Genomic DNA, 26,037 nt, shown 5'->3' on the forward strand with positions numbered 1-26,037 from the left:
AAATCAAAACCACATTGAGATACCATCTCACGCCAGTTAGAATGGCGATCATTAAAAAATCTGGAGACAACAGATGCTGGAGAGGATGTGGAGAAAAAGGAACACTTTTACACTGTTGGTGGGAGTGTAAATTAGTTCAACCATTGTGGAAGACGGTGTGGCGATTCCTCAAGGCCTTAGAAATAGAAATTCCATTTGACCCAGCAATCCCATTACTGGGTATATATCCAAAAGACTATAAATCCTTCTACTATAAGGACACATGTACACCAATGTTCATTGCAGCACTGTTTACAATAGCAAAGACCTGGAATCAACCAAAATGCCCATTGATAATAGACTGGACTGGAAAAATGTGGCACATATACACCATGGAATATTATGCAGCAATCAGAAATGATGAGTTTGTGTCGTTTGTAGGGACATGGATGAATCTGGAGAACATCATCCTCAGCAAACTGACACAAGAACAGAAAATGAAACACCACATATCCTCACTCATAGGTGGGTGATGAAAAATGAGAACACATGGACACAGAAAGGGGAGTACTAAACACTGGGGTCTATTGGGGGGAAAAGGGGAGGGCCAGTGGGAGGGGGAGGTGGGGAGGGATAGCCTGGGGAGAAATGCCAAATGTGGGTGAAGGGGAGAAGAAAAGCAAAGCACACTGCCATGTGTGTCCCTACGCAACTGTCTTGCATGCTCTGCTCATGTACCCCAAAACCTAAAATCCAATAAAAAATTTAAAAAAATAAATAAATAAAATAAAATAAAATAAAATAAAATAAAGATATGCGTATGGATTAGTACAAAGTTTAGATGAACTTTTAGAGATGCTAGTTAGGAACCAAAATTTACTTTTGTAAAAGAAATAGCTTACTTTTTATCCAGGAAGAAATCTTGACCTTCCTTATCTTAGTTTTTCCAAATCTGTTCATTCTAATAATGTATCTTTTTAATTCAAAATGCTTTCTATCACAGTTTATTCAATATATCAAAAATATCTACATGCTTTGTTCGAATTGCTAAAGTTTAAAAATAGACCAAAGCACATTTTTTATCATTCCATGCTGTTCCCTTATAAGATCATGAGAATTATTATAAAAGAGGTAAAAAGACATTTTCATGTTATTTAATATAATGACAGTCATTTACAATAGTCACGACTTTTTTGTTGTCAGTGAAATTTAGTTTCATGTATAGAAAAGTAAAGCTAACCTAAGAAGAAAAACAAAGATCTTTAGATTACATTTTAAAATTTTTCTGTTATTCTAATCTAATAGACTGTTTAAATTATTTATTTTCCCTGCTTCAGAATTCAGCTTTCTTTGCTAGTTTGTTTATTCCACCATGTCATTGAGTTTTCTGGCATATGTTCTAGAATAGCTTGCGTGTGCTCTCTTTAAACAACAGCTCCCTCAAAAAGTAAGTTCTTTTAAGGCCCTCTCATTCTATGATTCAGATATCCTTTACTATCTACTTTTGATTGACAAAGACATCAAAATTAAACATCATAATTATTAAAAACTGCTGACACATAACTTGTAGAACCAGAGCTCTATGAATCAAGCAGAGAATAAGGAAATACCTTCAGTTCATTTGCTTACCTAGTCCAACTATGAGAGTTGTTTTAAAAATGGACATCATAAGCCACACAGTGTTATTCATGTTTTGAAGTGGTTCATTTTCTGAGATTGTTACCAATTTTAGACATATTTAGTACATTGAAAATATTTAAATATCACTTCTTTTCACTACTTATCTAAGTATAGAATCATTAAATTTTCATACATCTCTAAATAATTTACTATCCACTAACTGGTTTACTGTATCAGTATTCAAAACATTTAACCTAAAGTTATATGACAGTGCTCCTGAGATTAGTGCAAAGATTACTGAAAATAAGGTCAAATATATTCTAGCAATACTATTATTTAAAATATATATTAGTAATCCTTGTATAAGAATAAATTCTTATTTGTGCAAAGACTACATCGTCATCTCACTTTGTCAAAGTCCCCTTCAAGTTCAGATTTTCCTAAACATATTCCAGTTAAGGCAAAATTTTAGAAACTCACCATGAGCACTAATAGCCAGTTTAACAGAGAATAGATCAAAGAAAGCCAAAAAAATTGTTTCCAAAAGGACTGGTTTTCTCCAAGTAACTTGATCTATACATATACACATTTGTGTTCATGCATGTATGGATCTACGTAAGTATTCGTGATTTCCTATGAATCTACTTCTTCAAATAATTTGTAAGTTTTCAAAACCAGATGATTTTTTTTAAAATAACAGCCTTAGTCTCCTTATGTAATATAAAATACTCTAAAAATCCAAAGTGGCAGAAAAGAGGCAGAAATGGAGATGACTGGCTAAAGTTATCAATTCTTATCTGATTGCTCTTCTGACTCTCCTAGTTCACAGCTTCTCAAAAAAAGATTTGCTAGATGTCATGTACTACATGGTGACAGAATTTTTTATCAATTGTAGGACAACAGCAACTGCTCTAAACTCAAAAGCATCAGTTATTATGGCTTTGTTACTCTTGTTCTTTTCCTGGGTGTCTTTCACTATCTCTTATCTTCTGCCTACAGTCACTGTGCCTGCCAGGCAGAATAGCACACCTTCCAGGTATCAGCATGCAGATCTGCCTGTATGTATCATGACACCAACTTCCGCTCACAAAGAACAGAAAGAAAGCCATAGTTTTACCCGCAGGAAAGAGAGGTCCCGGTTGTGCTCAATGCTGGTTATCTCCAGGTTGCCCATGACAACCTCACAGTTTTCATAGTACTTGCGCAAGGCTCGGTACTGCTGTTCCAGGTCAGAGAGAGAACTCAGTTTATTTTCTGTTCCTGCACACACTGTAAAGACAAGAAAATACATGTAAAATTATATAACCTTTATATGATATGCACAATGGTAATATCTTCTTCAAAACTCTTCCACAAGCCTATCCCATTTCTCTGAATACAAATATTTTGATTGTCATTAAGAGCTACAGACCCACATAATGATAAATATTTTCACTTTTATATTCCCAAATTACATGTGCTAATCACAGAGAGGAGGAAGGCATAGATTCCACAGAAATAAATAGCAAGGAGATAAACTTAATCCCATTTGTAATGACCATATGAAGCATGTAAATACATTTCCTTTTATTTAAATGTGTTTTTTTTTAGGACATACAATTTACTCTATTTTCTAACTGGGCAATTCTACAAATGAAAATAAATCAAAATCAAAAGATGGTGAAAGTAACAGTTTTACTTAAAAATTGTATTTATTGTATAAGCTGTTCCAGCTGAGCAAATTTTTTACATAAACTTGTACCTACAAGACCTCAAACATGCTTTATTATTATTATTTTTTTAACTTTTGTTTCAAGCTCAGAGGTACATGTGCGGGTTTGTTTACATAGATAGACTTGTGTCATGGGGGTTATTCATACAGATTATTTCATCACCCAGCTACTGAGGCTAGAACCCATTAGTTATTTTTCCTGATCCTCTCCCTTCTTTCAGCTTCCATTCTCCAGTAGGCCCCAGGGTATGTTTTTCTCCTCCATGTGCCCATGTATTCTCATCATTTAGCTCCCACTTATAAGTGAGAATCTGTAGTATTTGGTTTTCTGTTCCTGCTTTAGTTTGCTAAGGATAATGGCTTCTAGCTCCAACCATATCTTTGCAAAGGACATGATTTCACCCTTTTATATGGTTGCATAGTATTCTATGGTATATATGTACCACATATTGTTTTTCCAGTCTATTACTGATGGATATTTAGGTTGATTCCATGTCTTTTCTATTGTGAACAGTGCTGTAATGAGCATACAACGTGCATGTGTCTTTATAATAAAATTATTTATATTCCTTTAGGTAAATAGACAGTAATGGGATTGCTACATTAAATGGTATTTCTGTCTCTAGGTCTAAACTGAAATATTTTTAAACTATAAACAAGATATGTAAAAAGTACAACTTTTATTGTTATTACCTGGAATATCACTGTTTATATTCATGAGTTTCTGAGGTACACTGAGTTTCCTGGTAAACTGATATTAAATAATCTGTCTGCCAAGTTCTGTTCCTATGTGAGCAGATAAGTTTACATAAGTTTTTCGTTTTTTGTTTTGTTTTGATTTTTAAATTTTGTAGCTGAGCATGGTGGCTCACATCTGTAATCCCAGTAATTTGGGAGGCCGAGGCAGGTGGATTATCTGAGGTCAGGTGTTCCCAACCTGGCCAACATGGATTTTAATTATCTCAAATGCCAATGAGGATGAACATATTTTAATATAATTAATTATGGGGGTAATATGCATCCTTTAATAAACTTGCTGCACCATTTTTAAAGTATATCCAGTAACACATTGCAATCTATGTATCATTTATTTTGTATTTTTTCTTTCAATTGGACACAATACTCATACTTTAATATAAAATTCAATATATAATAATGTAAATGAAATTGTTTTCAAAATATTTTATGTATTCTGACCTTTTCTATAGAAACTTAACTTTAGAGAGATGTATCTATAGTATAACTGCAATATGTAGGTATTTTTGCATAATTCCCATTCTACATATATAAACAAAGTATACAAGATTATACCCTATATAATATAATAATATAATATTATACAGTATTTTTTGTATCTGGATAGTTATATATTAATGGTAAGTTTTTCTCACTGTCAATAGTCATTTAAATATTTGCATAGCATAAATACTTGGGATTTTGTTTAAATGTCTTATAATGAACATATACTATCCTACATTGCAAGAATTCATTTAGTTGATATCAGAACAATTATAACTGGTACTCAGAAAATGACCCTCAACTAAAAAAAAAAAAGTTGCTGTTGCTCAATAAATGATCAGCTAAGTTTTGTATACATTTTCTTAAAATGGAAAATTGGAATAAGTATGTTTAGAAATATTTCTCGGCAACAAAACATGATCCTACAAAAAACGGAAAATTAGATTAATCACAACACTATTTGCCAAACATTCTAGTCTTTGCAGATTTTTTTACTACATGCGGTTCAATTTAGTAGATATTTTGTCTCTGGAGGCTTTCATTTATGTTTGATTAAAACTATCTAGAATTCACAGTATATTCATCATAAATTTTATCTTGAAAGACAGACTTGATTTTTAAAGAACTAGTTTGGACAGGTTCATATAAATCAATTTTAGTTGTCTTTGTAGAGCCTCCACTGAGTGACTCACAACTTTCATTTGTCAATTGATTTTACAATCAAGCAATGTATACAAGACAATGCTTAAACCATCCAGTTTTATTGATTTCACAAAGCTGTTTATCAAAACACAATTGAAAAATTGTCTTCAGCAGCCAAAATATGTTTAACAAAAATCAGCCCCCTTTGTCAATACTACTATAAAGTCCTTAAAATATAAGCCTACAATAATTCAAGCTTCAAAAATCCAAACTTTACATGTGCTCCCTAACGTTTTCATGCCAAATGTAACTCTAGGAGTAAAGCTATATGTGAGGTCCTAATAAAATCATCAATTATTCTATTTAGTATTGATTCTGTTACAAATGTAGCCATACTTCCAAACACAGGCTTTTTATTTTTCTTGACTTAAGATTTATATCGAACACTGTGTGAACCATGTAATCCTCATTCAGTAAAATAGTAAAAAGTAAAAATTTGGTAGCTATATAAAAAGGATGGTTAACAATATATTAATTTGATTCACTGGGGAAAATACATTAAAAATAAAATAAAGAAAGCTTAACAATATCCATATTAAAACTAAAAATTAATTATGACCTTCAGGCTTGTTCTGGCTATGAAACCAGCACTCTATTTGCTTACAAAGAAAAGATGATAGGAATTAAAAATATATATATTACCTAACTCTCAAATCAAATGCCTATTGTGAGATATCAGTTTATCAATTAAGAAATGAATAATTATTTAGCATCTGTTCTTCTCCTAGTATCATGACAAAATAATTACTGAGAAAAATTTCCAAGGTGTTTAGTAGGGGCTCGTGTAGTTTTTTTTACAAGGCACACAGCAAGGAAACCAGTCAGCAGTACATTTAAGCCCTGTATACATTGAGTGCACATAATTCAAAGACTGTCTACATAAAAAAATGGTAACTTGGAGGGTCCAAGATGATCAAATAGAAACAGCTCCAGAGTACAGTTCCCAGCGAGAACAGCACAGAGGATGAGTGCTCACCACATTTCCAAACAAGTTTTCACTACCCACAGACCAGGAGATTCCTGGGCCTAAAAAAAAAAGTGTCATAAGTTTTCAGCGCAGTGGTTTCACACAAGTCTGGGCTGCCTTTACAGCTGGCACCAGGAATGCCTGGGAGACAAAGCCACCCATTCACCCGAAAGGGAGGGGGCTAAGACAGGGAGCCAGGGGATCTGGCTGGGCCGGTACCACCCCCACAAAACAAGCAATCTGAAACACTCTGGATTGAGAGTTACACAGCAAGCGCAGCTGGACCCAGGACCTTCCAGTTCAGTGGGGGAAGGGCATCCCCCACTACTGAGGCAGTCCACCACCACTGAGGCAGTTCACACAGCGCAGGGCAGAGCCTGCAGCAGCTCAGCAATGCCTCTGCTGGCAGACTGTGACTAGACTACTCCATGCGGGGCAGAGCATCTATAAAAGAAGGCAGCAGCACAACAGGGACTTCTAAATAAAGCTGACCTTTCTAGGACAGAACACCTGGGAAAAGAGGTGATTATGAGTTCAGCTGCAGCAGACTTAAAGTTACCTGCCTGGCAGCTCAGCATGGAACAGCAGAGCTCCCAGTATAGCACTTGAGCTCCTATAAGGGACAGACTGTCTCCCAAGCAGCTCCCCCAAAGAGACACCTTATACAGGGGAGCTCAGGACAACATCTGGTGGGTACCCTTCTGGGATGAGGATAGCAGAGGAAGAAACCTGCGGCAACCCTTGCTGTTCTGTAGCCCCTGTGGGTGATCCCCAGGCAAGCAGGGTCTGGAGTGGACAACCAGCCACCCTGCAGCAGAGTAGCCTGACTGTTACAAGGAAAACTAAGAAGCAGAAAGATTTTTAACATTAACAAAAAGGACACCCACTCAGAGACCCTGTCCAAAAGTCACCAGCTACAAAGACCACAGGTAGATAAAACCACTAAGATGGGAAGAAACCAGAGTAAAAACAGGAAAACACCAAAAACCAGAACACCTCTCCTCCTCCAAGGGATCACAACTCCTCACCAGCTATGGATCAAAGATGGATGGAGAACAAATCAGATGAATTGACAGAAACAGGCTTCAGAAGGTGGGTAATAACAAACTTCTCTGAGCTAAAAGAACATGTTCTAACCCAATGCAAAGAAACTAAGAACCTACAAAAAAGGTTAGATGAGATGCTAACTAGGATAAACAGCTTAGAGAAAAATATAAATGACTTGATGGAGCTGAAAAACATAGCACAAGAAATTCGCGAAGCATATACAAGTTTCAATAGCTGAATCGACCAAGCAGAAGAAAGGACATCAGAGATTGAAGATCAACTCAATGAAATAAAATGAGAAGGCAAGTATAGAGAAAAAAGAGTGAAAAGAAATGAACAATGCCTCCAAGAAATATGGGATTATGTGAAAAGACCTAATATTCATTTGATAGGTGTACCTGAATGTGACAGAGAGAATGAATCCAAGCTGGAAAACACTCTTCACAATATCCAGGAGAACTTCCCCAGCCTAGCAAACCAGGCCACCACTGAAGTCCAGGAAATACAGATAATACCAGAAAGATATTCCTCAAGAAGAGCAACCCTAAGGCACATAATCATCAGATTCACCAGGGTTGAAATGTAGGAAAAGATGCTAAGGGCAGCAAGAGAGATTCTGGTACATTGTGTCTTCATTCTCGTTACCCGCAAAGGGAAGCCCATCGGACTCACAGCGGATCTCTTGGCAGACTCTATAAGGCAGAAGAGAGTAGGGGCCAATATTCAACATCCTTAAAGAAAAGAACTTTCAACCTAGAATTTCATATCCATCCAACCTAGAATTTCATATCCATACCCAAATGGGCTAAATGCTCCAAACAAAAGACACAGACTAGCAAATTGGATGAAAAGTCAAAACCCATTGGTATGTTGTATTCAGGTAACCCATCTCACATGCAAGGACACACATAGGCTCAAAATAAAGGGATGGAGGAAGATTTATCAAGCAAATGGAGAGCAAAAAAAAGCAGAAGTTGCAACGCTAGTCTCTGATAAAATGGACTTTAAACCAACAAAGATCAAAAGAGACAAAGAAGGGTATTACATAATGGTAAAAGGATAAATGCATCAAGAAGAGCTAATGATGCTAAATATATACGCGCCCAATACAGGAGCACCCAGGTTCATAAAGCAAGTTCTTAATGACCTACAAAGAGACTTAGACTCTCACACAATAACAGTGGGAGACTTTAACACTCCACTGTCAATATTAGACAGATTAACCAGGCAGAAAATTAACAAAGATATCTAGGACTTGAACTCAGATCTAGACCAAGCAGACCTAATAGACATCTATAGAAATCTCCAACCCAAATCCACAGAATATACATTCTTCTCAGCACCACATAGCACTTACTCTAAAATTGACCACATAGTTGGAAGTAAATCACTCCTCAGCAAATGCAAAAGAACAGAAATCATAACAAACAGTCTCCCAGACCACAGTTCAATCAAACTAGAATCTCTGGGACACATTTAAAGTGTGTCTAGAGGAAAATTTATAGCAATAAATGTCCACCAGAGAAGTGAGGAAAGATCTAAAATCGACACCCTATTGTCAAAACTGAAAGACCTAGAGGAGCAAGATCAAAAAACCTCAAAAGCTAACAGAAGACAGAAAATAAATAAGATCAGAGCAGAAATGAAGGAGATAGAGACACAAAAAATCCATAAATCCAGGAGCTGGTTTTTTGAAAAGATCAACAAAATAGACTGCTAGCCTCATTAATAAAAAAGAAAAGGGAGAATCGAATAGATGCAATAAAAAACGATAAAGGGGATATCAACACTGACTTCACAGAAATACAAATTACAATCAGAGACTATTACAAACAATTCTATGCACATAAACCAGTAAACCTGGAAGAAATGGATAAATTCCTGGACACTTGTGCAATCCCAAGCCTAAATCAGGATGAAGTTGAAACCTTGAACAGACCAATAACAAGGGCTGAAGTTGAGGCAGCCATTAATAGCCCAACAACAAAAAAAGTCCAGGTCCAGATGGGTTCATAGCTGAATACTATCAGATGTACAAAGAGGAGCTGGTACCATTCCTTTTGAAACTATTCCAAACAATCCAAAAAGAGGAAGTCCTCCCGAAATCATTTTATGAGACCAACATCATCCTGAAACCAAAACCCAGCAGAGACTCAACAAAAAAAGAAAACTTCAGTCCAATATCCATGAGGAACATAGATGCAAAAATCTTCAATAAAATACTGGCAAACTGATTCCAACAGCACATCAAAAGCTTATCCATCACAATCAAGTAGGCTTCATTCTGGGGATGCAAGGCTGGTTCAACATATGCAAGTCTATAAATGTAATCCACCACATAAACAGAACCAAAGACAAAAACCATATGATTATCTTAATAGATGCAGAGAAGGCTTTCAATAAAATTCAACAGCCCTTTATGCTAAAAATTCTCAATAAACTAGGTATCAAAGGAACATAACTCAAAATAATAAAAGCTATTTATGACAAACCTACAGCCAATATCATACTGAATGGGCAAAAATTGGAAGCATTCCCTTTGAGATCCGACACTAGATAAGGATGCCCTGTGTCACCAATGGATTATAAATCATTCTATTATAAGGACACATGCACACATATGTTCATAGCGGCACTGTTTACAATAGCAAAGACCTGAAACCAACCCAAATGCCCATCAATAATAGACTGGACAAGGAAAATGTGGCACATATACACCATGTATATGCAGCCATAAAAATGATGAGTTCATGTCCTTCAAAGGGACATGGATGAATCTGGAAACCATCATTCTCAGCAAACTGACACAAGAACAGAAAATCCAGCACCATAGGTTCTCACTCATAAGTGGAGGTTGAACAATGAAAACACATGGACACAGGGAGGGGATCATCACACACTGGAGTCTGTTGTGGGGGGCAAGGGAGAGACAGCAGGGAGGTGGTGGGAAGGTCGGGGAGGGATAACATAGGGAGAAATGCCAGATGGGGGTGATGGGGGAATGGAGGCAGCAAACCACATTGCCATGTGTGTACTTACACAATCCTGCATGATCTGCACATGTACCCCAGAAACTAAAGTACAATAAAAAAATGGTAACTTGATAAAAAAATTCTTTCTCTGACTTAACAGTAATTACTTTCTCTCTCAGAAATGTTAATGAATACACTTTGGATTAATGCATATTGTTGAACATTTAAAAATCTAGCATAGGCCAGGCGCAGTGGTTCATGCCTGTAATACCAGCACTTTGGGAAGCCAAGGCAGGCAGATCACAGGTCAAGAGATTGAGACCACTGTGACCAACATGATGAAACCCCATCTCTACTAAAACTACAAAAATAAGCTGGGTGTGGTGGCACGGACCTGTAGTCCCAGCTACTTGGGAGGCTGAGGCAGGAGAATCACATGAACCCGGGAGGTGGAGGTTGCAGTGAGCCAAGATCACACCACTGCACTCCAGCCTGGTGACAGAGTGAGACTTCATCTCAAAAAAAAAAAAAAGAGAAACAAAGGAAAAGAAAAAAATCTATCATTGTAGTAAACATCAAAACATAAAATATTTAAACACCACATAAGAAGCAGCACCTATTTCTAGTGACTATTCATGAATGCTATTATAGTTATACAGAGATGGCAAGTTTTGTTATCTCTGTGTTCAGAATACATCTCCAAATCTTGTCAATTCCACTACTATAGTCATTTCATCCAAAAGACTGCTATTTCTTCCCTGGACTTATGCAGTAGCCTTCTAACTGATGTCCAGAATTTCCTATTTGCTCCCATTAATTCATTCTCAACACAGAGAACAAAATGTTTTTAAAAACATGAATCATTCATGTCACTAAAAACACCTTTTGGCTTCTCATTAAACTTATTATAAAATCCAAACTCTTTACCATAGCTTGTAAGAATCTGTGTTCATCTTTTCTCAAATGTCATTCTTTCAGAAAAGCCTTCTCTGACTACCTTATTTAAATAGGTACCAGGTTTCCAAACATTGCACTCTACCAGGAGACACACAGTTATTCCAGTGATTTGGAAGTGACTGCCGTTCAACCACCCTGGGCTCCTCATTCCTCTGAACCAACAGGCAAAGAAGAGAATTGCTAACCTGGCTGGGATAATTGATCCTGACTACTAAGGATAGAAGTAGATTGTATCAATATTACTACTTCACAATAAAGGCAATAAGGTAATTAGAGACTCTCCTGTCTCTAATACAGGAGAGTCCTCTGGGCGTCTCAGTATTACCATGCCCAGTGATGAAGTTCAATGGAAAACTACAACAACCCAATGTAAGCAGGATTACTATGGTCCAAAGCATTTTGGAATGAAGGTCTGGGTCATCACAACAGGTAAAAAACTGTAACCAAATGAGGGGCTTGCTGAAGGCAAAGGGAATATTAAATGGGTGGTAGAGAAAGGTAGTTATAAATACCAGCTATGATTATGTGACCACTTACAGAAATGAGGACTGTAATTGCCATATTTCTTTCTTATTATGTTATGAATACATTTGTATTTCTTTTCCTCTCTTTTTCCTTATCATGAAACATAAGATGTATTACTTTATGTCATAATATTTAAGTATTGTTAATTTTACATCACAGTATATAAGTTACAGGATATCAAGGAGAAGAGCAAACAACAAAAAAGACTTTACCTTCTCCTCTGGGGAAAAAGTTAATGCATTTTTGGTGGTAGACATAACAGTTGTATCATGTTAGATGAAATCATAAATTATTGTCTTTATCTGGAGATTAAATAAAGATTAAGGATATACATATGGGTACCATGCTGACAAGGGATGGGCTTGTGATGGGTAACTTTATATGTCACTTGATTGGGCCACAGGATGCCCAAAATGCTGGATAAACAGTATTTCTGAGTGTATTCATAAGAGTGTTTCCAGAAAAGATTAGCACTGAATTGGTGTACTGAGTAGAGTACATGGCCCTACCCAATGTGGGTGGGTATTATCCAATTTGTTGCAGGCATGGACAGAATACAAAGGCAGAGGAAAACTGAATTTGCTCTCTCCCTGACTATCTGAACTGAGACACAGATCTCCAGCCCTTGGCATTTTTGGTTCTTAAGCCTTCATATCCAAACTGGAATCTATACCATGGGGCACTGTAACTCTAAGGCCTTTAAATTATATCACTAGATTTCTTGGGTCTCTAGCTTGCAGATGTCAGATTGTGGGACTTCTCGGCCTCTATAACTGCATGAGCTGATACTGTATAGTACATTTTAAATAAATCTGTGTGTGTATGTGTACTATATACAGCATATATATGTGTGTATATATGTGTGTGTGTATATATATATGTGTGTATATATGTATATATGTGTGTGTGTTTGTGTGTATATATGCTATCCAAGGGTTCTGTGGCCCAGACAAATGGACATAGAAAACTGACTACCATAAGCCCATCCCTTGTTAACTTTGCACACATATACAACTTGTTAATTTGTACTTAATCTCCAAATAAATAAAATAATAGGCCATACTTCCATCTAACATGATATAACTATTGTATCTACAACCCAAAATGCACTACCCCTTCCTTGGAAGAGAAGGTAAAGTCCTTACTTGTTTGCTCTTCTGTAACTTAAATCTTTTTGTCGCAATTTCTTTGGAGAACCCTGAGAAACACACTCATGTTTATTTATTCTTCACACAGAGACCAGAATGATCTTTTCAAAAATGTAAATTGTTCATGTCACTCTCCTGCTGAGAACACCCCTTGGCTTCTAATTGCACCAACTAAAAATCCAAAGTTCTTTTAGCCTATAAGCACTTGTATTTAAGTATTTGCTCAAATGCCATCTTTTCAAAAAAAAGCCTTTTCTTATCACATTATCTAAAATAGGTATCAGGTTCCCATACATTGTGTTCTGCTTTCCTTTTTTTTTTTTTGGCCATGTGAATTTACATTATACATCTGCATGTTTACCCTTTTATTATACGTCTCTACATCAGAATACAAGCCTCATAAGATACAGACCCTTTATCTGCTCAGCACCTAGGGAAGCAAGCATATAGCAGATGTTCAGTAAATATCTGTTAAATATATGGACTTCAGAGTCATTGAGAACTAAAATGAAAAAAAAGGTAAAGAATATATATATATAAAGGAAGTCCAGGTGTGGTGGCTCACGCCTGCAATCCCAACATTTTTGGAGGCTTTAAATTATACCACTAGTTTTCTTGGGACTTTACCTTCCAGATGGCAGATTGTGAGGATTGACTGAGGTCAGGATACCAGCCTAGGCAACAAAGTGAGACACTTTCCCTATAAAAAACTTTTAAAAATTAAGAAGTTAAAAATAAGAGAGAACTAGAATGGGGCCAGAATGAAACACTGGTTCCTCCATTTTTAAAAGCTGAATGAACTTAAACAAATCACTTCATCACATTGAGACTTAGTTTCCCTATCTACAAAGTAAGGTTTTGTGCTGAGTGTTATTCATAAATCCAACTTAATTGTTATGAGCATAACATTTCTAAGATAAATTTTTCAATTGATGGGTAGTAGTCATTCCTATCTTTTTTCCAATGGAAACACTTCCCTTAACATAGTATACATTTTATCATATTATATATTCTAGAATTCTGCTCTAAAACTAAGGTTTTTATTTCAGACTTGAATGTTGTAACACAGTTTTTACAGTTTTAAGAAGATATTTTTTAAACTGGGATTACAGATACGAGTAAATTATTGATAAATTACAATTATTAAAGCATCCTTATATTCTGGAATGAATCATATTCAATGATCATGAATTACTCTTAGTATATTTCTGAATTTTATTGTTCTTATTCTTATTGAGGTCAGGATACCAGCCTAGGCAACAAAGTGAGACACTTTCCCTATAAAAAACTTTTCATAATTTCCACTATATAAAACTAGAAAGAAAAATATTTTTCAGTGTAAAAATTGGTATCCCTTTAAAAAAATCCTATTATGTATTATCTGAATCTTTATCTTCTACCACAGTACATATGTACTGGCATATTTAAATATAAAAATATGTATCAATGTTTTAAAGTATCTTTATCAAATGTGATTAGGCCCAAAAATATTTCAGAAATTTCATATTCTGCATAATTAAATATATTTTAAAAACTATTAATAACAAAGTTGGAAATATTTCATAATTTCCACTATATAAAACTAGAAAGAAAAATATTTTTCAGTGTAAAAATTGGTATCCCTTTAAAAAATCCTATTATGTATTATCTGAATCTTTATCTTCTACCACAGTTTTATTGACTCCAAAAGTGATATAACATAGAGACTGCTAAAATTAACTAAGCGCTTTCTAAATAATCCTTGAGCCTAATGAAAAGAACCTTTGGCACTGTAGACCTTTACTAATAGAGTTGTACCTATGGAAGACATAGGTATTCTATACCACAGACGGATGAAAGGTAAATCAATACATTATATATACTGCTATGTGCTGATCTATCTAAAATTGAATTGATCTGCATTTTACTTCTTTCGTTGATTTACAATAGTCTATAAGTGCCCTTAAAATTCTTAAGTACAGTTATGGTATATTGTGAGGGAAAATAACCTCATAATTTAAAACTCAAAAAACTATCTATGGCCATACCAGTCTGAATGGAACCGGTCTCATCTGAAAACTCAAAAAACTGATGTATATCAAAATTATACATGATTGTCTTCTATGAATGATATGTTTTTTGAGTAGTCCTCCTTAATCTAGTCTTCTCAATATAAACATTATCTTTGTAGATGTTTGTACTTGGTATTTCAAAGATAAGCTTGGTAAAATTAAAAATGATTTTTAATGCATCATACCAAATATCAACAACTAACTTATAACTAGATGTATATATTCCTATTCTTTGTTTTGCTGTCTTTAAATATTTTTTTTAATTTTTATTGCATAAAATGTCTACATTGAAAATAGAAAAAACAATAGAAAGGCTTTACAGATTTAGAAATTACTTTTCTGTCATCTATATGTGCTTTGATGAAATAATAAAATCATACAAATACAGTTCTGTCAGAAACGTAATATGCCTTTACTACTATTTTGCCACTATTTTCTGCCTACCCTCTTTATTCCTCCCTCATACAACGTCCTTCTTATTTACTTTGTAGTATTTCATTTTCTGTGGAAGTGCTAGGTCCTTAACTTTAATGCAGGTACCAGACTTGTCAAGCAATTAAAACAAACAATTTCCACTCATCAAGGCTTGCCAAATTAGTCATCTGCCATCTGCCCCATCATCTGGCTCTCCTTGAGGTCTTGCTGTGAATCTGGATGCACTTTCTCAGATTAAGAGGGACAATGCAAACCTCCAAGCTGGTGAAATGCCAGTGGGAGCTAAGTATGTAAACATTAGCAAACGTCTTTCTTCCCTAGATTATCATGCCTTCAACCATCCCCTCTTGTCTAATAAACACCAGCCTGATTGTGATGCCTTATCACTGTGAGACCTTTGCCATTCACTGTAATTAAAGTGGCAGTGTGTGGGATACTTTTCCTGTTAGAAGAATTTACAAGAAAGAATTAGACTAGATGTTTGTAATATGCTTACATATCAAGGCTGATTTCTTAAGCACTGATAAAGATGTACATTAAGAAACAGACTATGGCCTTTCTCTTGCATTGGTTTCAGAGTGAGACTTCCTTTTCATTCCTTTCGTCAACTAATGTTTACTTGGCTAACAATATACAATAGGCACTTTCTAGGGTGGATATTCAATCAACTTACAATAATAATGGGCAAAATTGAAAAATAGCTAGAGTGAAATGTTGTACTGTTGTCACCCCTTGCTTGTTTTTAAGGCCCTCTACCTTTGTGAAAAGGCACTAAGGTGGCCCTTTGCCATTTTTTTTTTTTTTTTTGGATGGAGTCTTGCTCTGTCTCCAGGATGGAGTACAGTGGTAAGATCTTGGCTCACTGCAACCTCCACCTTCTGGGTTCAAGGGATTCTCCTGCCTCCGCTGCCCAAATACCTGGGACTACAGGTGTACGCCACCACACTCAGCTAATTTTTGTATTTTTAGTAAAGATGTGGTTTCACCATGTTGGCCAGGATCGTCTTGATCTTCTGACCTCATGATTGGCCTATCTTGGCCTCCCAAAGGGATTACAGATGTGAGCCACTGCGCCCAGCCAGGTAGCCCTCTTTTAAGTCGAACAAACTCCATGAGTGGCACATGACCTGGACATGACAATATGCACTGCATTTTATCCCCATCTGTTCCTTAGTATATGAGTATGTTTGCAGTGATGAGCTTGCATAACTGTAAAAAGAAATGCTGGTTCACTCCACTGCTCTGAGTTATCCATCCAAAGTTGCTCATTCAGGCTAAAGTTGTATCTAAATTAATGACACTTTTTTGTTGTTGTTTTGTTTTGCTTTTGTTTGAGACAGAGTCTCGCTCTGCCACCAGGCCGGAGCACAGTGGCATGATCTCAGATCACTACAACCTCTGTTTACCAAGTTCAAGTGATTCTCCTGCCTCAGCCTCCCAAGTAGCTGGGACTACAGGCAAACGCCACCACGCCCAGCTAATTTTTGTATTTTTAGAAGAGACAGGGTTTCACTGTGTTAGCCAGGATGGTCTCGATCTCCTGACCTTGTGATCTCCTCACCTCAGCCTCCCAAAGTGCTGGGATTACAGGCGTGAGCCACCACATCCAGTCTACACTTTTAAAATTAAAAGAAAAGTCTGTGAATGTTAGACTTGAAGTGAGAAGAAGGGGTGTGGCAAACAACATTTTTGACTAACAGTCTTTACTGTTATCTTCAGATGATTTACATATAAAGCCTAATCCAAGATCACCTTCTAACAAAGTTTTCTGGGATGTTTTAAAATTCAATTCATAGCCACATTATTCTCTTGGATAAAAAACAAGAGGCACCCACCTGATACTAATATAGACTAAGATATAAAATATATTGTTATAATTTATTTTTAATTATTTTCTTGTGACTCAAACTCTATTATTTTATAAACCAGATTTTATAATCTCCAGTGGGTTGGTCTCTCTAAAACATTTATATGAGTAGTGGGTTGTTATTTTTACAACAATCATTCTTGCAAGTACAATCACAATCAACTTTCCTTTTTTTAACTTTTACTTAAGTTCCAAAGTACATATGCAGGTTTTTTACATAGGTAAACTTGTTGCATGGGGGTTTGTTGTACAAATTATTTCATCATACCGGTATTATTCTTAATAATCATTAATTATTTTTTCTGATCCTCTCTTTCCTTCCACCTTCACCCTCCAATAGACCCCAGTGTTCCCCTCTATACATCCATGTATTCTCATCATTTAGTTCCCAGTTATAAGTAAGAATATACAGTGGTTGGTTTTCTGTTCCCATGTTAGTTTGCTAGAGATAATGGTCTCCAGCTCCATCCATGTATCTCCAAATGACATGATCTTGTTCTGTTTTGTAGCTGCATAGTATTCCATCGTGTGTATGTACCACATTTCCTTTAACCAGTCTATTATTAATGAGCATTTAGGTTAATTATATGTATTTGCTATTGTGAATAGTGCTGTAATAAACATACATGTCCATGTTTCTTTATAATACAGTGATTTATATTCCTTTGGGTATATACCCAGTAATGGGAATGCTGGATCAAATGGTATTTCTGTTTTACATCTTTGAGGAGTCACCACACTGTCTTCCCAAATGTTTAAACTATTTACACTCCCACCAACAGTGTAAAAGTATTCCTTTCCCTGAGCACCAAAAGAAAGTATCAACAGAGTAAACCATCAATTTTCAAGTACTAATCGTAATTGGGTATTTGATAAGGAGACAACCTCCACTAGAGAAATATCTGTCACCATTCATTTGCTCCATCACACATTTGTTCAATAAATGGTTACTGGGGAATTACATACAATACATGGGGGTTATTTGTAAAAGTAATAATAAATACAATCTATATCACAAATGTATGACATTTTACATTCTAAGATAAATCCTCTGTAGAATTCTTAGAAATAGTAACAGTATACAAATTTGGTTAAGCTGCTAATATAAATAATTTTTTCTAACTTTGATTCACTGCTACTGAACGAGACTCACAATCAAAGTCAAAATTCATTTCACACACAGTAAAATATAAAACAGAGCCCTTTTTGCCTACAATACATATAAAATACACACAGTTTTGTATAAAAGTTAGAAATCACATGTGAGAAGAAATTTCCTGTGCATCTACAATGGAAGAAATATCACACCTTATGCTGTGGTGTGAATGTTTGTCCCCTCCAAAACAGGTTGAAAATCCCCAATGGAGCAATATTAAGAGGTGCAGCTTTTAAGAAGGGTTTGAGTTATGAGGGTTCTGCCCTCATAAATGGATAAACCTATTCATGGATTAATGTATTTATGAGTTAATGGATTAATGGGTTATCATAAGAGTGGGTCTGTTAAAAAGCCAGTTTGGCATTCTGTAGCCCTCTTGCCGTGTGATACCCTTTGCTGCCTCAGGACTCGTCAGACAGTCTCCATTAAGAAGACCTCACCAGATGCAGCTCCTCAATCTTGAACTTTCTGGCCTCCAGAATACAATTTATTATGATTTGTAAAGTATAAGAAATTTATAAATTCTTTTTATAAATCACCCTTTCTTTATAAATTACTTTCTCTTTATAAATTACCCAGTCTCAGGCATTCAGTTATAGCAACAGAAAAAGGACTAGGGTAACTCACAAATGCTTTATTCAGTTAGCCAGGTTAGTGTATATCTTTTAATATATCTTTTCTTAGGTCTTCATTCATCTGTCTAAAAGCATAAGGGAAAACTGCTCTGACAACACCAGATAGGACAGACACATTATTCAAAACGATTCTATTTTAGGCTGATTTTCAATTAAGTCCCCATTCTAAATTACTTAATAACTATGTGATTGAACTTGTCGTGGGTATTGTTTTCTTTTGCTTTTAGTCTTTTTTTTTTTCATTTTCTTTAATTCAGAAATTGGATATTATAGTTTATAGCTAATATCATCAGCAAATTCCCTACTAACTTCACACTCCTATGGGTAAGCAAATGGGACATCAGACATCATATGGACAGTAACTTAATTTGGAATGTTTTCCTATAAAGTTTCACTAATCTTTGGATTTAAAAATCTGATATCCTATTTGTGAGCTTCATTTTAATAGAGTAGCATGTTATAATACAAAATCTGTAAGAGATTGAAAGTAAAAGTCCAACCTTTTAATGGAATTCCCATTATTTACTGTGACAAATAAAGAGCAGCCAAGGTGATAGTTAGCAAAGATTTTAAGTATTAGACATGAATTTAGAAATGTCTTCTACACTTAAGAGCAATACTTAAAACACACACACACACACAGATACAATATTTGCTAGTATACACTATTTGTATTTTTGTGTTACAGTAATAACACAAAAATGCATTATGATATCCCTTATTTTATCTAATTTAGCAATAAAGGTATCAAAACTATACCACTCAGCACTAACAATACCACATATCACACTAACAATAATAGAAATTCTACAGCATCAGGTTCAAATTTTTAAAAGGTAGAGAATGATTTATGATTTTCTTTCCTTATGTAAGATATGACTAATAACAAGAAAAAATTCTTCAATTGTAGGTTTTAAATCATTTAATACTTGCATAGTAATTTTTAATTTAATGTGAATTTAAAATGTGAGAGTCTATAGATATAAACATACTTTTTCTATATTATATAAATAATCATTTACATATTTTGTAGCTGACAAGCTTCATATATACAAAACATTTTTTAGCAGGTAAATAAAATTTTAAACAAAATCACTTACTGTTTACCTAGAGATACAGGTGGAAAAGGAAACATATACTAACTTCCATTTTTAATTTTGTGACAGCACGAATCTGATCAATTTTTCAAATTCGAAGCATACCTTTACTGAACATGAGTCATTTCCAATTCCAGACACAAAATAATATGTACTTTATGATAAATTATACAAATAAGTACATTTTTTATCATAGAATTCAAGTTTCTACTGATTTTATTTTCCAGGATAAAACAGAATCGATTAGCTGTTGCATTATTTATAAATGTTCGTTTTTTTCAGATGCATTTACCACCTGATTATAACTTGTAAAAATAACTTAATACCAGTCAAATAATGACTATAGAATCTGTTTTTAAAATGTATTAACTATTTGAAAAATAGTTCCACGCAGTTGCATGATTTTTTATTTCTATGGTTCCAAAAAAATAATACAATAACCCTTAATACAGTCAATTCTCTTCAAAGATACTTTTTAAGAATATATGGGTATATGCATATGTATATGTACATAAAAATATTAGTTGGGAAGAAAAAACAATGATATGTTGAAAATGATTTTCTCTGATCAATAGATTTCTGAGTATAAATATATGTCATATATATATATACATATCATATATATTTGTCCTATCTGTGATTTCTAAATTTATATTAGTTATAAGTATTTTATATGTAAAAAATACATTTTATTTTTAAAAATGATTTTGTTTTCATTTTAGGAAAGGCTAAATAGACAAGCATTCTATACTATGCCTTTCTTTATAGGAAAGTTTATGCTAACTGAATTACTATCAACACTTTTGATAATTTTGTAATTTTAATAAAGCATTATTTCAGATAAAAACATGAATTTATTTTTGATGGAAACAATTGAGAAACTTTATTTTAAAACATCCAAAATAAAAATAAAAAGTATATATATATATATATATATATATATATTCCTTAAAAAGTTGAGTATAAGATTTATCACTCATCTATAAAGTTGTTCTATAAAGTTTGAAACAAACCAATTCCCCACCTGAATAGACTAGGAAACATGAATGTGTTTGTGTGTGTGTGTGTGTGTGTGTGTGTGTGTGTAGAGTGGAGTAATGTCATAATTTCTGTGTATGCTCTAGGTTATTTTCTAGTATATGCTATTTGATATACAAAATTGTGCAATATTGTTTTTATTTTAGTAATAATTTATCTCTTCTGAGCTTATATTTTCTATTACTGTAATTTTTAAATGTTATATTAATATCACTATTAGTTGATCTGTATATTAGTGGTGACATAAATTGTTTTAAGTGCTTATATGTGCATTGCCATGGAATAGCAATCATACTAAGCACATATCATTATCTTTTTTTTTTTTACAGATTAGGAAGTTGAGACTCAGAAAGTTAAATAATATAACCAGAGAATTAACTAATAGAAGAGTCAGGAGTCAAAATCAGTACTAGTTCTATGAGTAGTTCCCATTCAGAAGCACAGCATTAGTTAATTAATGTCTATAAATAATTGTTTTAAATTATTTTGGTTCAACAGTAGTATATTTCCATGAAGTAAAAATGCCCATAAACAAGATGAAGTACTTATATGCTAAAGATACATTACCTTTTATAAACTTAGAACTACAGAGTTGAACTCTTAATAGTCATGCGTTATATTAGAAATCCACAAGAGATGCTATGGGTGATAGTCATTAGGTATTTAGAAACATAAAAAGAGTTTTATAGTACAATCTCAATGACTACCCATCTATTTTATTAATGAAGAAATTTGGCTCCTGATCCCCTACATTTGTGACACGTTCTCTTCTCATTTTTTATTCTACACTGTGTAAAGAAAATAGGTGCAAGTTTTTAAAAATAACACTTCTTAGAAATACAAATAGGCTTCAATCAAGTGAGTGCATGTAGAAAGGCTGCTCCAACAGTACAACTTTTAAGACTAGAAAACCATGTCTAAAACGTTTATCCACTCCTTCCCTCCAATTTTCTTCAGCCTCCAATCTCATTTTAATAAATGGCACCCCTTTCACTCAGGCAAAAATCTAGTCAGTCAATTATTCTCTTTCCATAAGCCAATTATCAAAGCCACAAAGCCATATGCAAACCCATCAGCTTTTTCTTCAGAATATCTATCAGCACTCCCTGGCTATCTCTATTTCAAGTTAGGAGAGTCCCTACTTGAATACTGCCATATGTTTCCATCTGATGTCCCTGGTTTTCTTGTCTTCCTCAAGTATATTTTATACCAGATATAAAACAATTTTACAGCTTTTAATCTGTAAATCAGATCATTAATCTTCTTTACTCACATATCTCTAATGGTCTCTCATATCAATCAGAATAAAATTAAAAGTTCATATCTAGACATACCTACAAGGCCCTCACAGCATCCATCTGAACCTCTACTACTTTTTTGATGTCATCTCCTATGATGTTTCACTTACTGAGATCTGCCCACAAGGGCCACCTTATTTGTCTTTGAACACTGCTATAAAAGTTCCTAAATGCTGACTATCAATTGATGGATTTACTTTGTGCACCAATAACAGGCCAACATTGGCCTGTGCATGACACTTTGAGTAGCATCATTTCAAAACATTATACTTTTTTATCACTTATCACCAGCAGTCAAAATACATCTTCATTTAGAATATAAGCTCTATGAGGCAGGAACTCTATTTTGTTCATTACTATATTTATAGCATTTGGAAGTACTTGATACAAAGTAGGCACCCAGTAAATATTTAACGAATGAATAGATAAATGAATGGATGGATGCATAAATGGATGACTATTGATATTTTGGAATTCTGGCTAGGATTCCTCATTTACATATAACTCAAATGTTATCTTTGTTGTTCAAAATGTTAGGACCAGAAATATCCTTAGAGATCATCAAGTCCAAATTATGCATAGAGATGAGAAAACAGCATTCAAGATAAGTTAAAGAACTCAAAAAAGATCAATTAAATATAGGAAGCATGAAATAAATAAATAAATATGTATAGATCTAATATGGAAATATAGAGAACATTAATTCTCAAACGTTAAAGACATAAATGTAACGAGAATCTTCATTTAGGCTATATTCACATGGCACAGTGACTCATGTTCTGCTGAAGGCTTTCATGAAACTGTCCACCTTTATGGAAAGAACTCCCAAACAAAATGTTATGCTGCCAGCAGAAAAACTGTATTGTAAAACTTGGCAGGAGTACTTATGAATATTTGGCTAAACAGCACTAGTCACTTACATAATTGGAAAATAGATCTTTAGAAATATCTTTATTATTTTTTTCAAGTACTGGCTGAAGCAAGTAAATTATGGCTTGTCTTTCTTTTTTTTTTTTTTTTTTTTTAAAGATGGGGTTTCACCATGTTGGCCAGGAATTATGGCTTGTTGAAAGGAGACTTTGTGAAGAGTCTTTTTAACAAAAGTAAGTGTTGTGAGTATACGGAAGCTAACCAATATTACATCATAAACATAATCCTTAAAAATTATTAAATCAAATTACATATTTCAAGTTATATTTTAGTGTACTATTGAAACTTTAAAAAAATCTCATGGTGATTATTTTGCAAACAATCTTCCTATAATGGAAATAATAATCTCATAATTTAACTGTTTCATCAATTTAGATTTCAAAAATCCTGGTTGCTTAAATATATTCACACCTGCAGTTGCACCTAACAATTGTATGCCAATTTAACATCAGTGGATTATAATATTAAATTATTATTTAGCTATTAATACGGTTAATAACATTTATAAAGTGTTGTATAATTTACAAAGCAGTTTTATTCCTATTAGCTTCTTTGATCCTTAATTTCCTAAGAGAAGGTTACAAGAGCCAAAATTATTAGACTAATTGCCAGGAATTCATTCTTTGGTATCTTGGAAAAGAGGAACTTTTGAGAAATGTTCTAAAATCCTTCATGAATTAGCAGCAAGGTGATAAAAATTCCCAAAAATACTAGATAGCCTTACCTTGGTATTATCTGTAACTCACACAGAAGAAATAGTAGAAATGGGTTAAATAAAAATGGATTAAGTTTGTATCCCACACAAAGAATGGAGTGTATAATACGATCTTTAATGGACTCTACTACAAGCCTCTTCCTATTTGCACTTTGTTCCAATAGGAGTTAATTAGGTCAGCCATGTGAAATGGTTCACACCTGCAATCCCAGCACTTTGGGAGGTCAAGGTGGGTGGGTCATGAGGTCAGGAATTCGAGACCAGCCTCGCCAATATGGTGAAACCCCCGTCTCTACTAAAAAATAAAAATAATAAAAATAAATAATAATTAGCTGGCTGTGGTGGTACATGCCTGTAGTCCCAGCTACTCAGGAGCCTGATGCAGGAGAATCACTTGAACCTGGGAGGTGGAGGTCACAGTGAGCAGAGATCTCGCCACTAAACTCTAGCTTAGGCAACAGAGTGAGACTTTGTCTCAAAAAAAAAAAGTTAACTAGATCTATGAAAGTCAACTAGAAATAGATCTATGATAGAAAATGGATTTGGGTACCACTGAAACTATGGTTGATTTAGGAAGATTGCACAGAGAATTCTGTTGGATGCATGCTAATTATATTTTCAATACTATGATGTTACTTTGAACTTGAATTCTCAAATGTTATATGTACTCACATCAATACACACATAGGATCCTCTTTGGCAATTGTGTTAAATATTACTAATTCTTCATTTACTGCTGAATCAGACAGATTCTAGTCACCCACCTAGTATTTCAGATTTTCCATAAATTTGGAGGTCTGCTACAATATCCCTTCACACTTGATTGAAAGTTTTTTTTCCAAATAATTTTTCAAAATAATCAAAATATAGTTTAAATATCACCCACTATCCAACTTACCCACACCTTTTTCTTTATTTTTAATTCATTCTTTTGACCTCACCAAGAATACTTTGCAAGCATTAATATCTACCATTATCCTCAACTATTGCCTAAAGGATTTTTTTCTTTCAGAAAAGTTCTGAATCATTTACTCAATTTAAATTTCCCTAAAATTTATGTACAAGGATTTACTATATATTTTTTTTTTATTGGATTATAGGTTTTGGGGTACATGAGCAGAGCATGCAAGACAGTTGCGTAGGTACACACGTGGCAGTGTGCTTTGCTTTTCTTCTCCCCTTCACCCACATTTGGCATTTCTCCCCAGGCTATCCCTCCCCACCTCCCCCTCCCACTGGCCCTCCCCTTTTCCCCCCAATAGACCCCAGTGTTTAGTACTCCCCTTTCTGTGTCCATGTGTTCTCATTTTTCATCACCCACCTATGAGTGAGAATATGCGGTGTTTCATTTTCTGTTCTTGTGTCAGTTTGCTGAGGATGATGTTCTCCAGATTCATCCATGTCCCTACAAACGACACGAACTCATCATTTCTGATTGCTGCATAATATTCCATGGTGTATATGTGCCACATTTTTCCAATCCAGTCTATTATCAATGGGCATTTGGGTTGATTCCAGGTCTTTGCTATTGTAAACAGTGCTGCAATTTGCAAAGTTGTTTTATTCTTATGTTCCAGTATATGGATCTTAATTCTTTGTTAGATGATAAGCCAGCTCATGGAGACCTGAAATTCTGTTTTTATCATTTCTGGCTGAGAAGGCTAGATGTAGTTCTTCTATACAAAAAGGTACTACAGAGATCTGTACATGTAAGCCTAGATGAGCTTACTGTAATCCAGCAGAATAGACAGTATAATAAAATTAAGAGGCAAAATTTTAAGAAGATGCTAGACTGAATATATCCTAAAAGTATAATTATAAAATATGATTTCTAATCTTAGTATGTGCCTGACTGTTTAACAGTTGATATCTCACATTCATAAACCACTTTGGGGGAACTAAAAAAAAGCTTTATGCGTAACTGAATGTTTTCTTTGCAGCCTTCTAC

General features: G+C 34.4%; 1 protein-coding gene across 5 annotated transcripts in view; it reads right to left on the bottom strand.

Annotated features, from left to right (window-relative positions):
- The window catches only part of ERBB4 (erb-b2 receptor tyrosine kinase 4), a 1,220,557-nt gene that overhangs the window by 781,538 nt on the left and 412,982 nt on the right, over positions 1–26,037 (bottom strand). For all 5 annotated transcript variants that reach the window (XM_035306587.3, XM_035306586.3, XM_008999419.5 and 2 more), the window contains exon 2: positions 2,717–2,868. In XM_035306587.3, the coding sequence (XP_035162478.1) occupies positions 2,717–2,868 (152 nt within the window). The remainder of the gene's footprint in view (positions 1–2,716; positions 2,869–26,037) is intronic.

Source organism: Callithrix jacchus, chromosome 6 (assembly GCF_049354715.1).
Source record: "Callithrix jacchus isolate 240 chromosome 6, calJac240_pri, whole genome shotgun sequence".
In the NCBI taxonomy this organism is placed as follows: domain Eukaryota; kingdom Metazoa; phylum Chordata; class Mammalia; order Primates; family Cebidae; genus Callithrix; species Callithrix jacchus.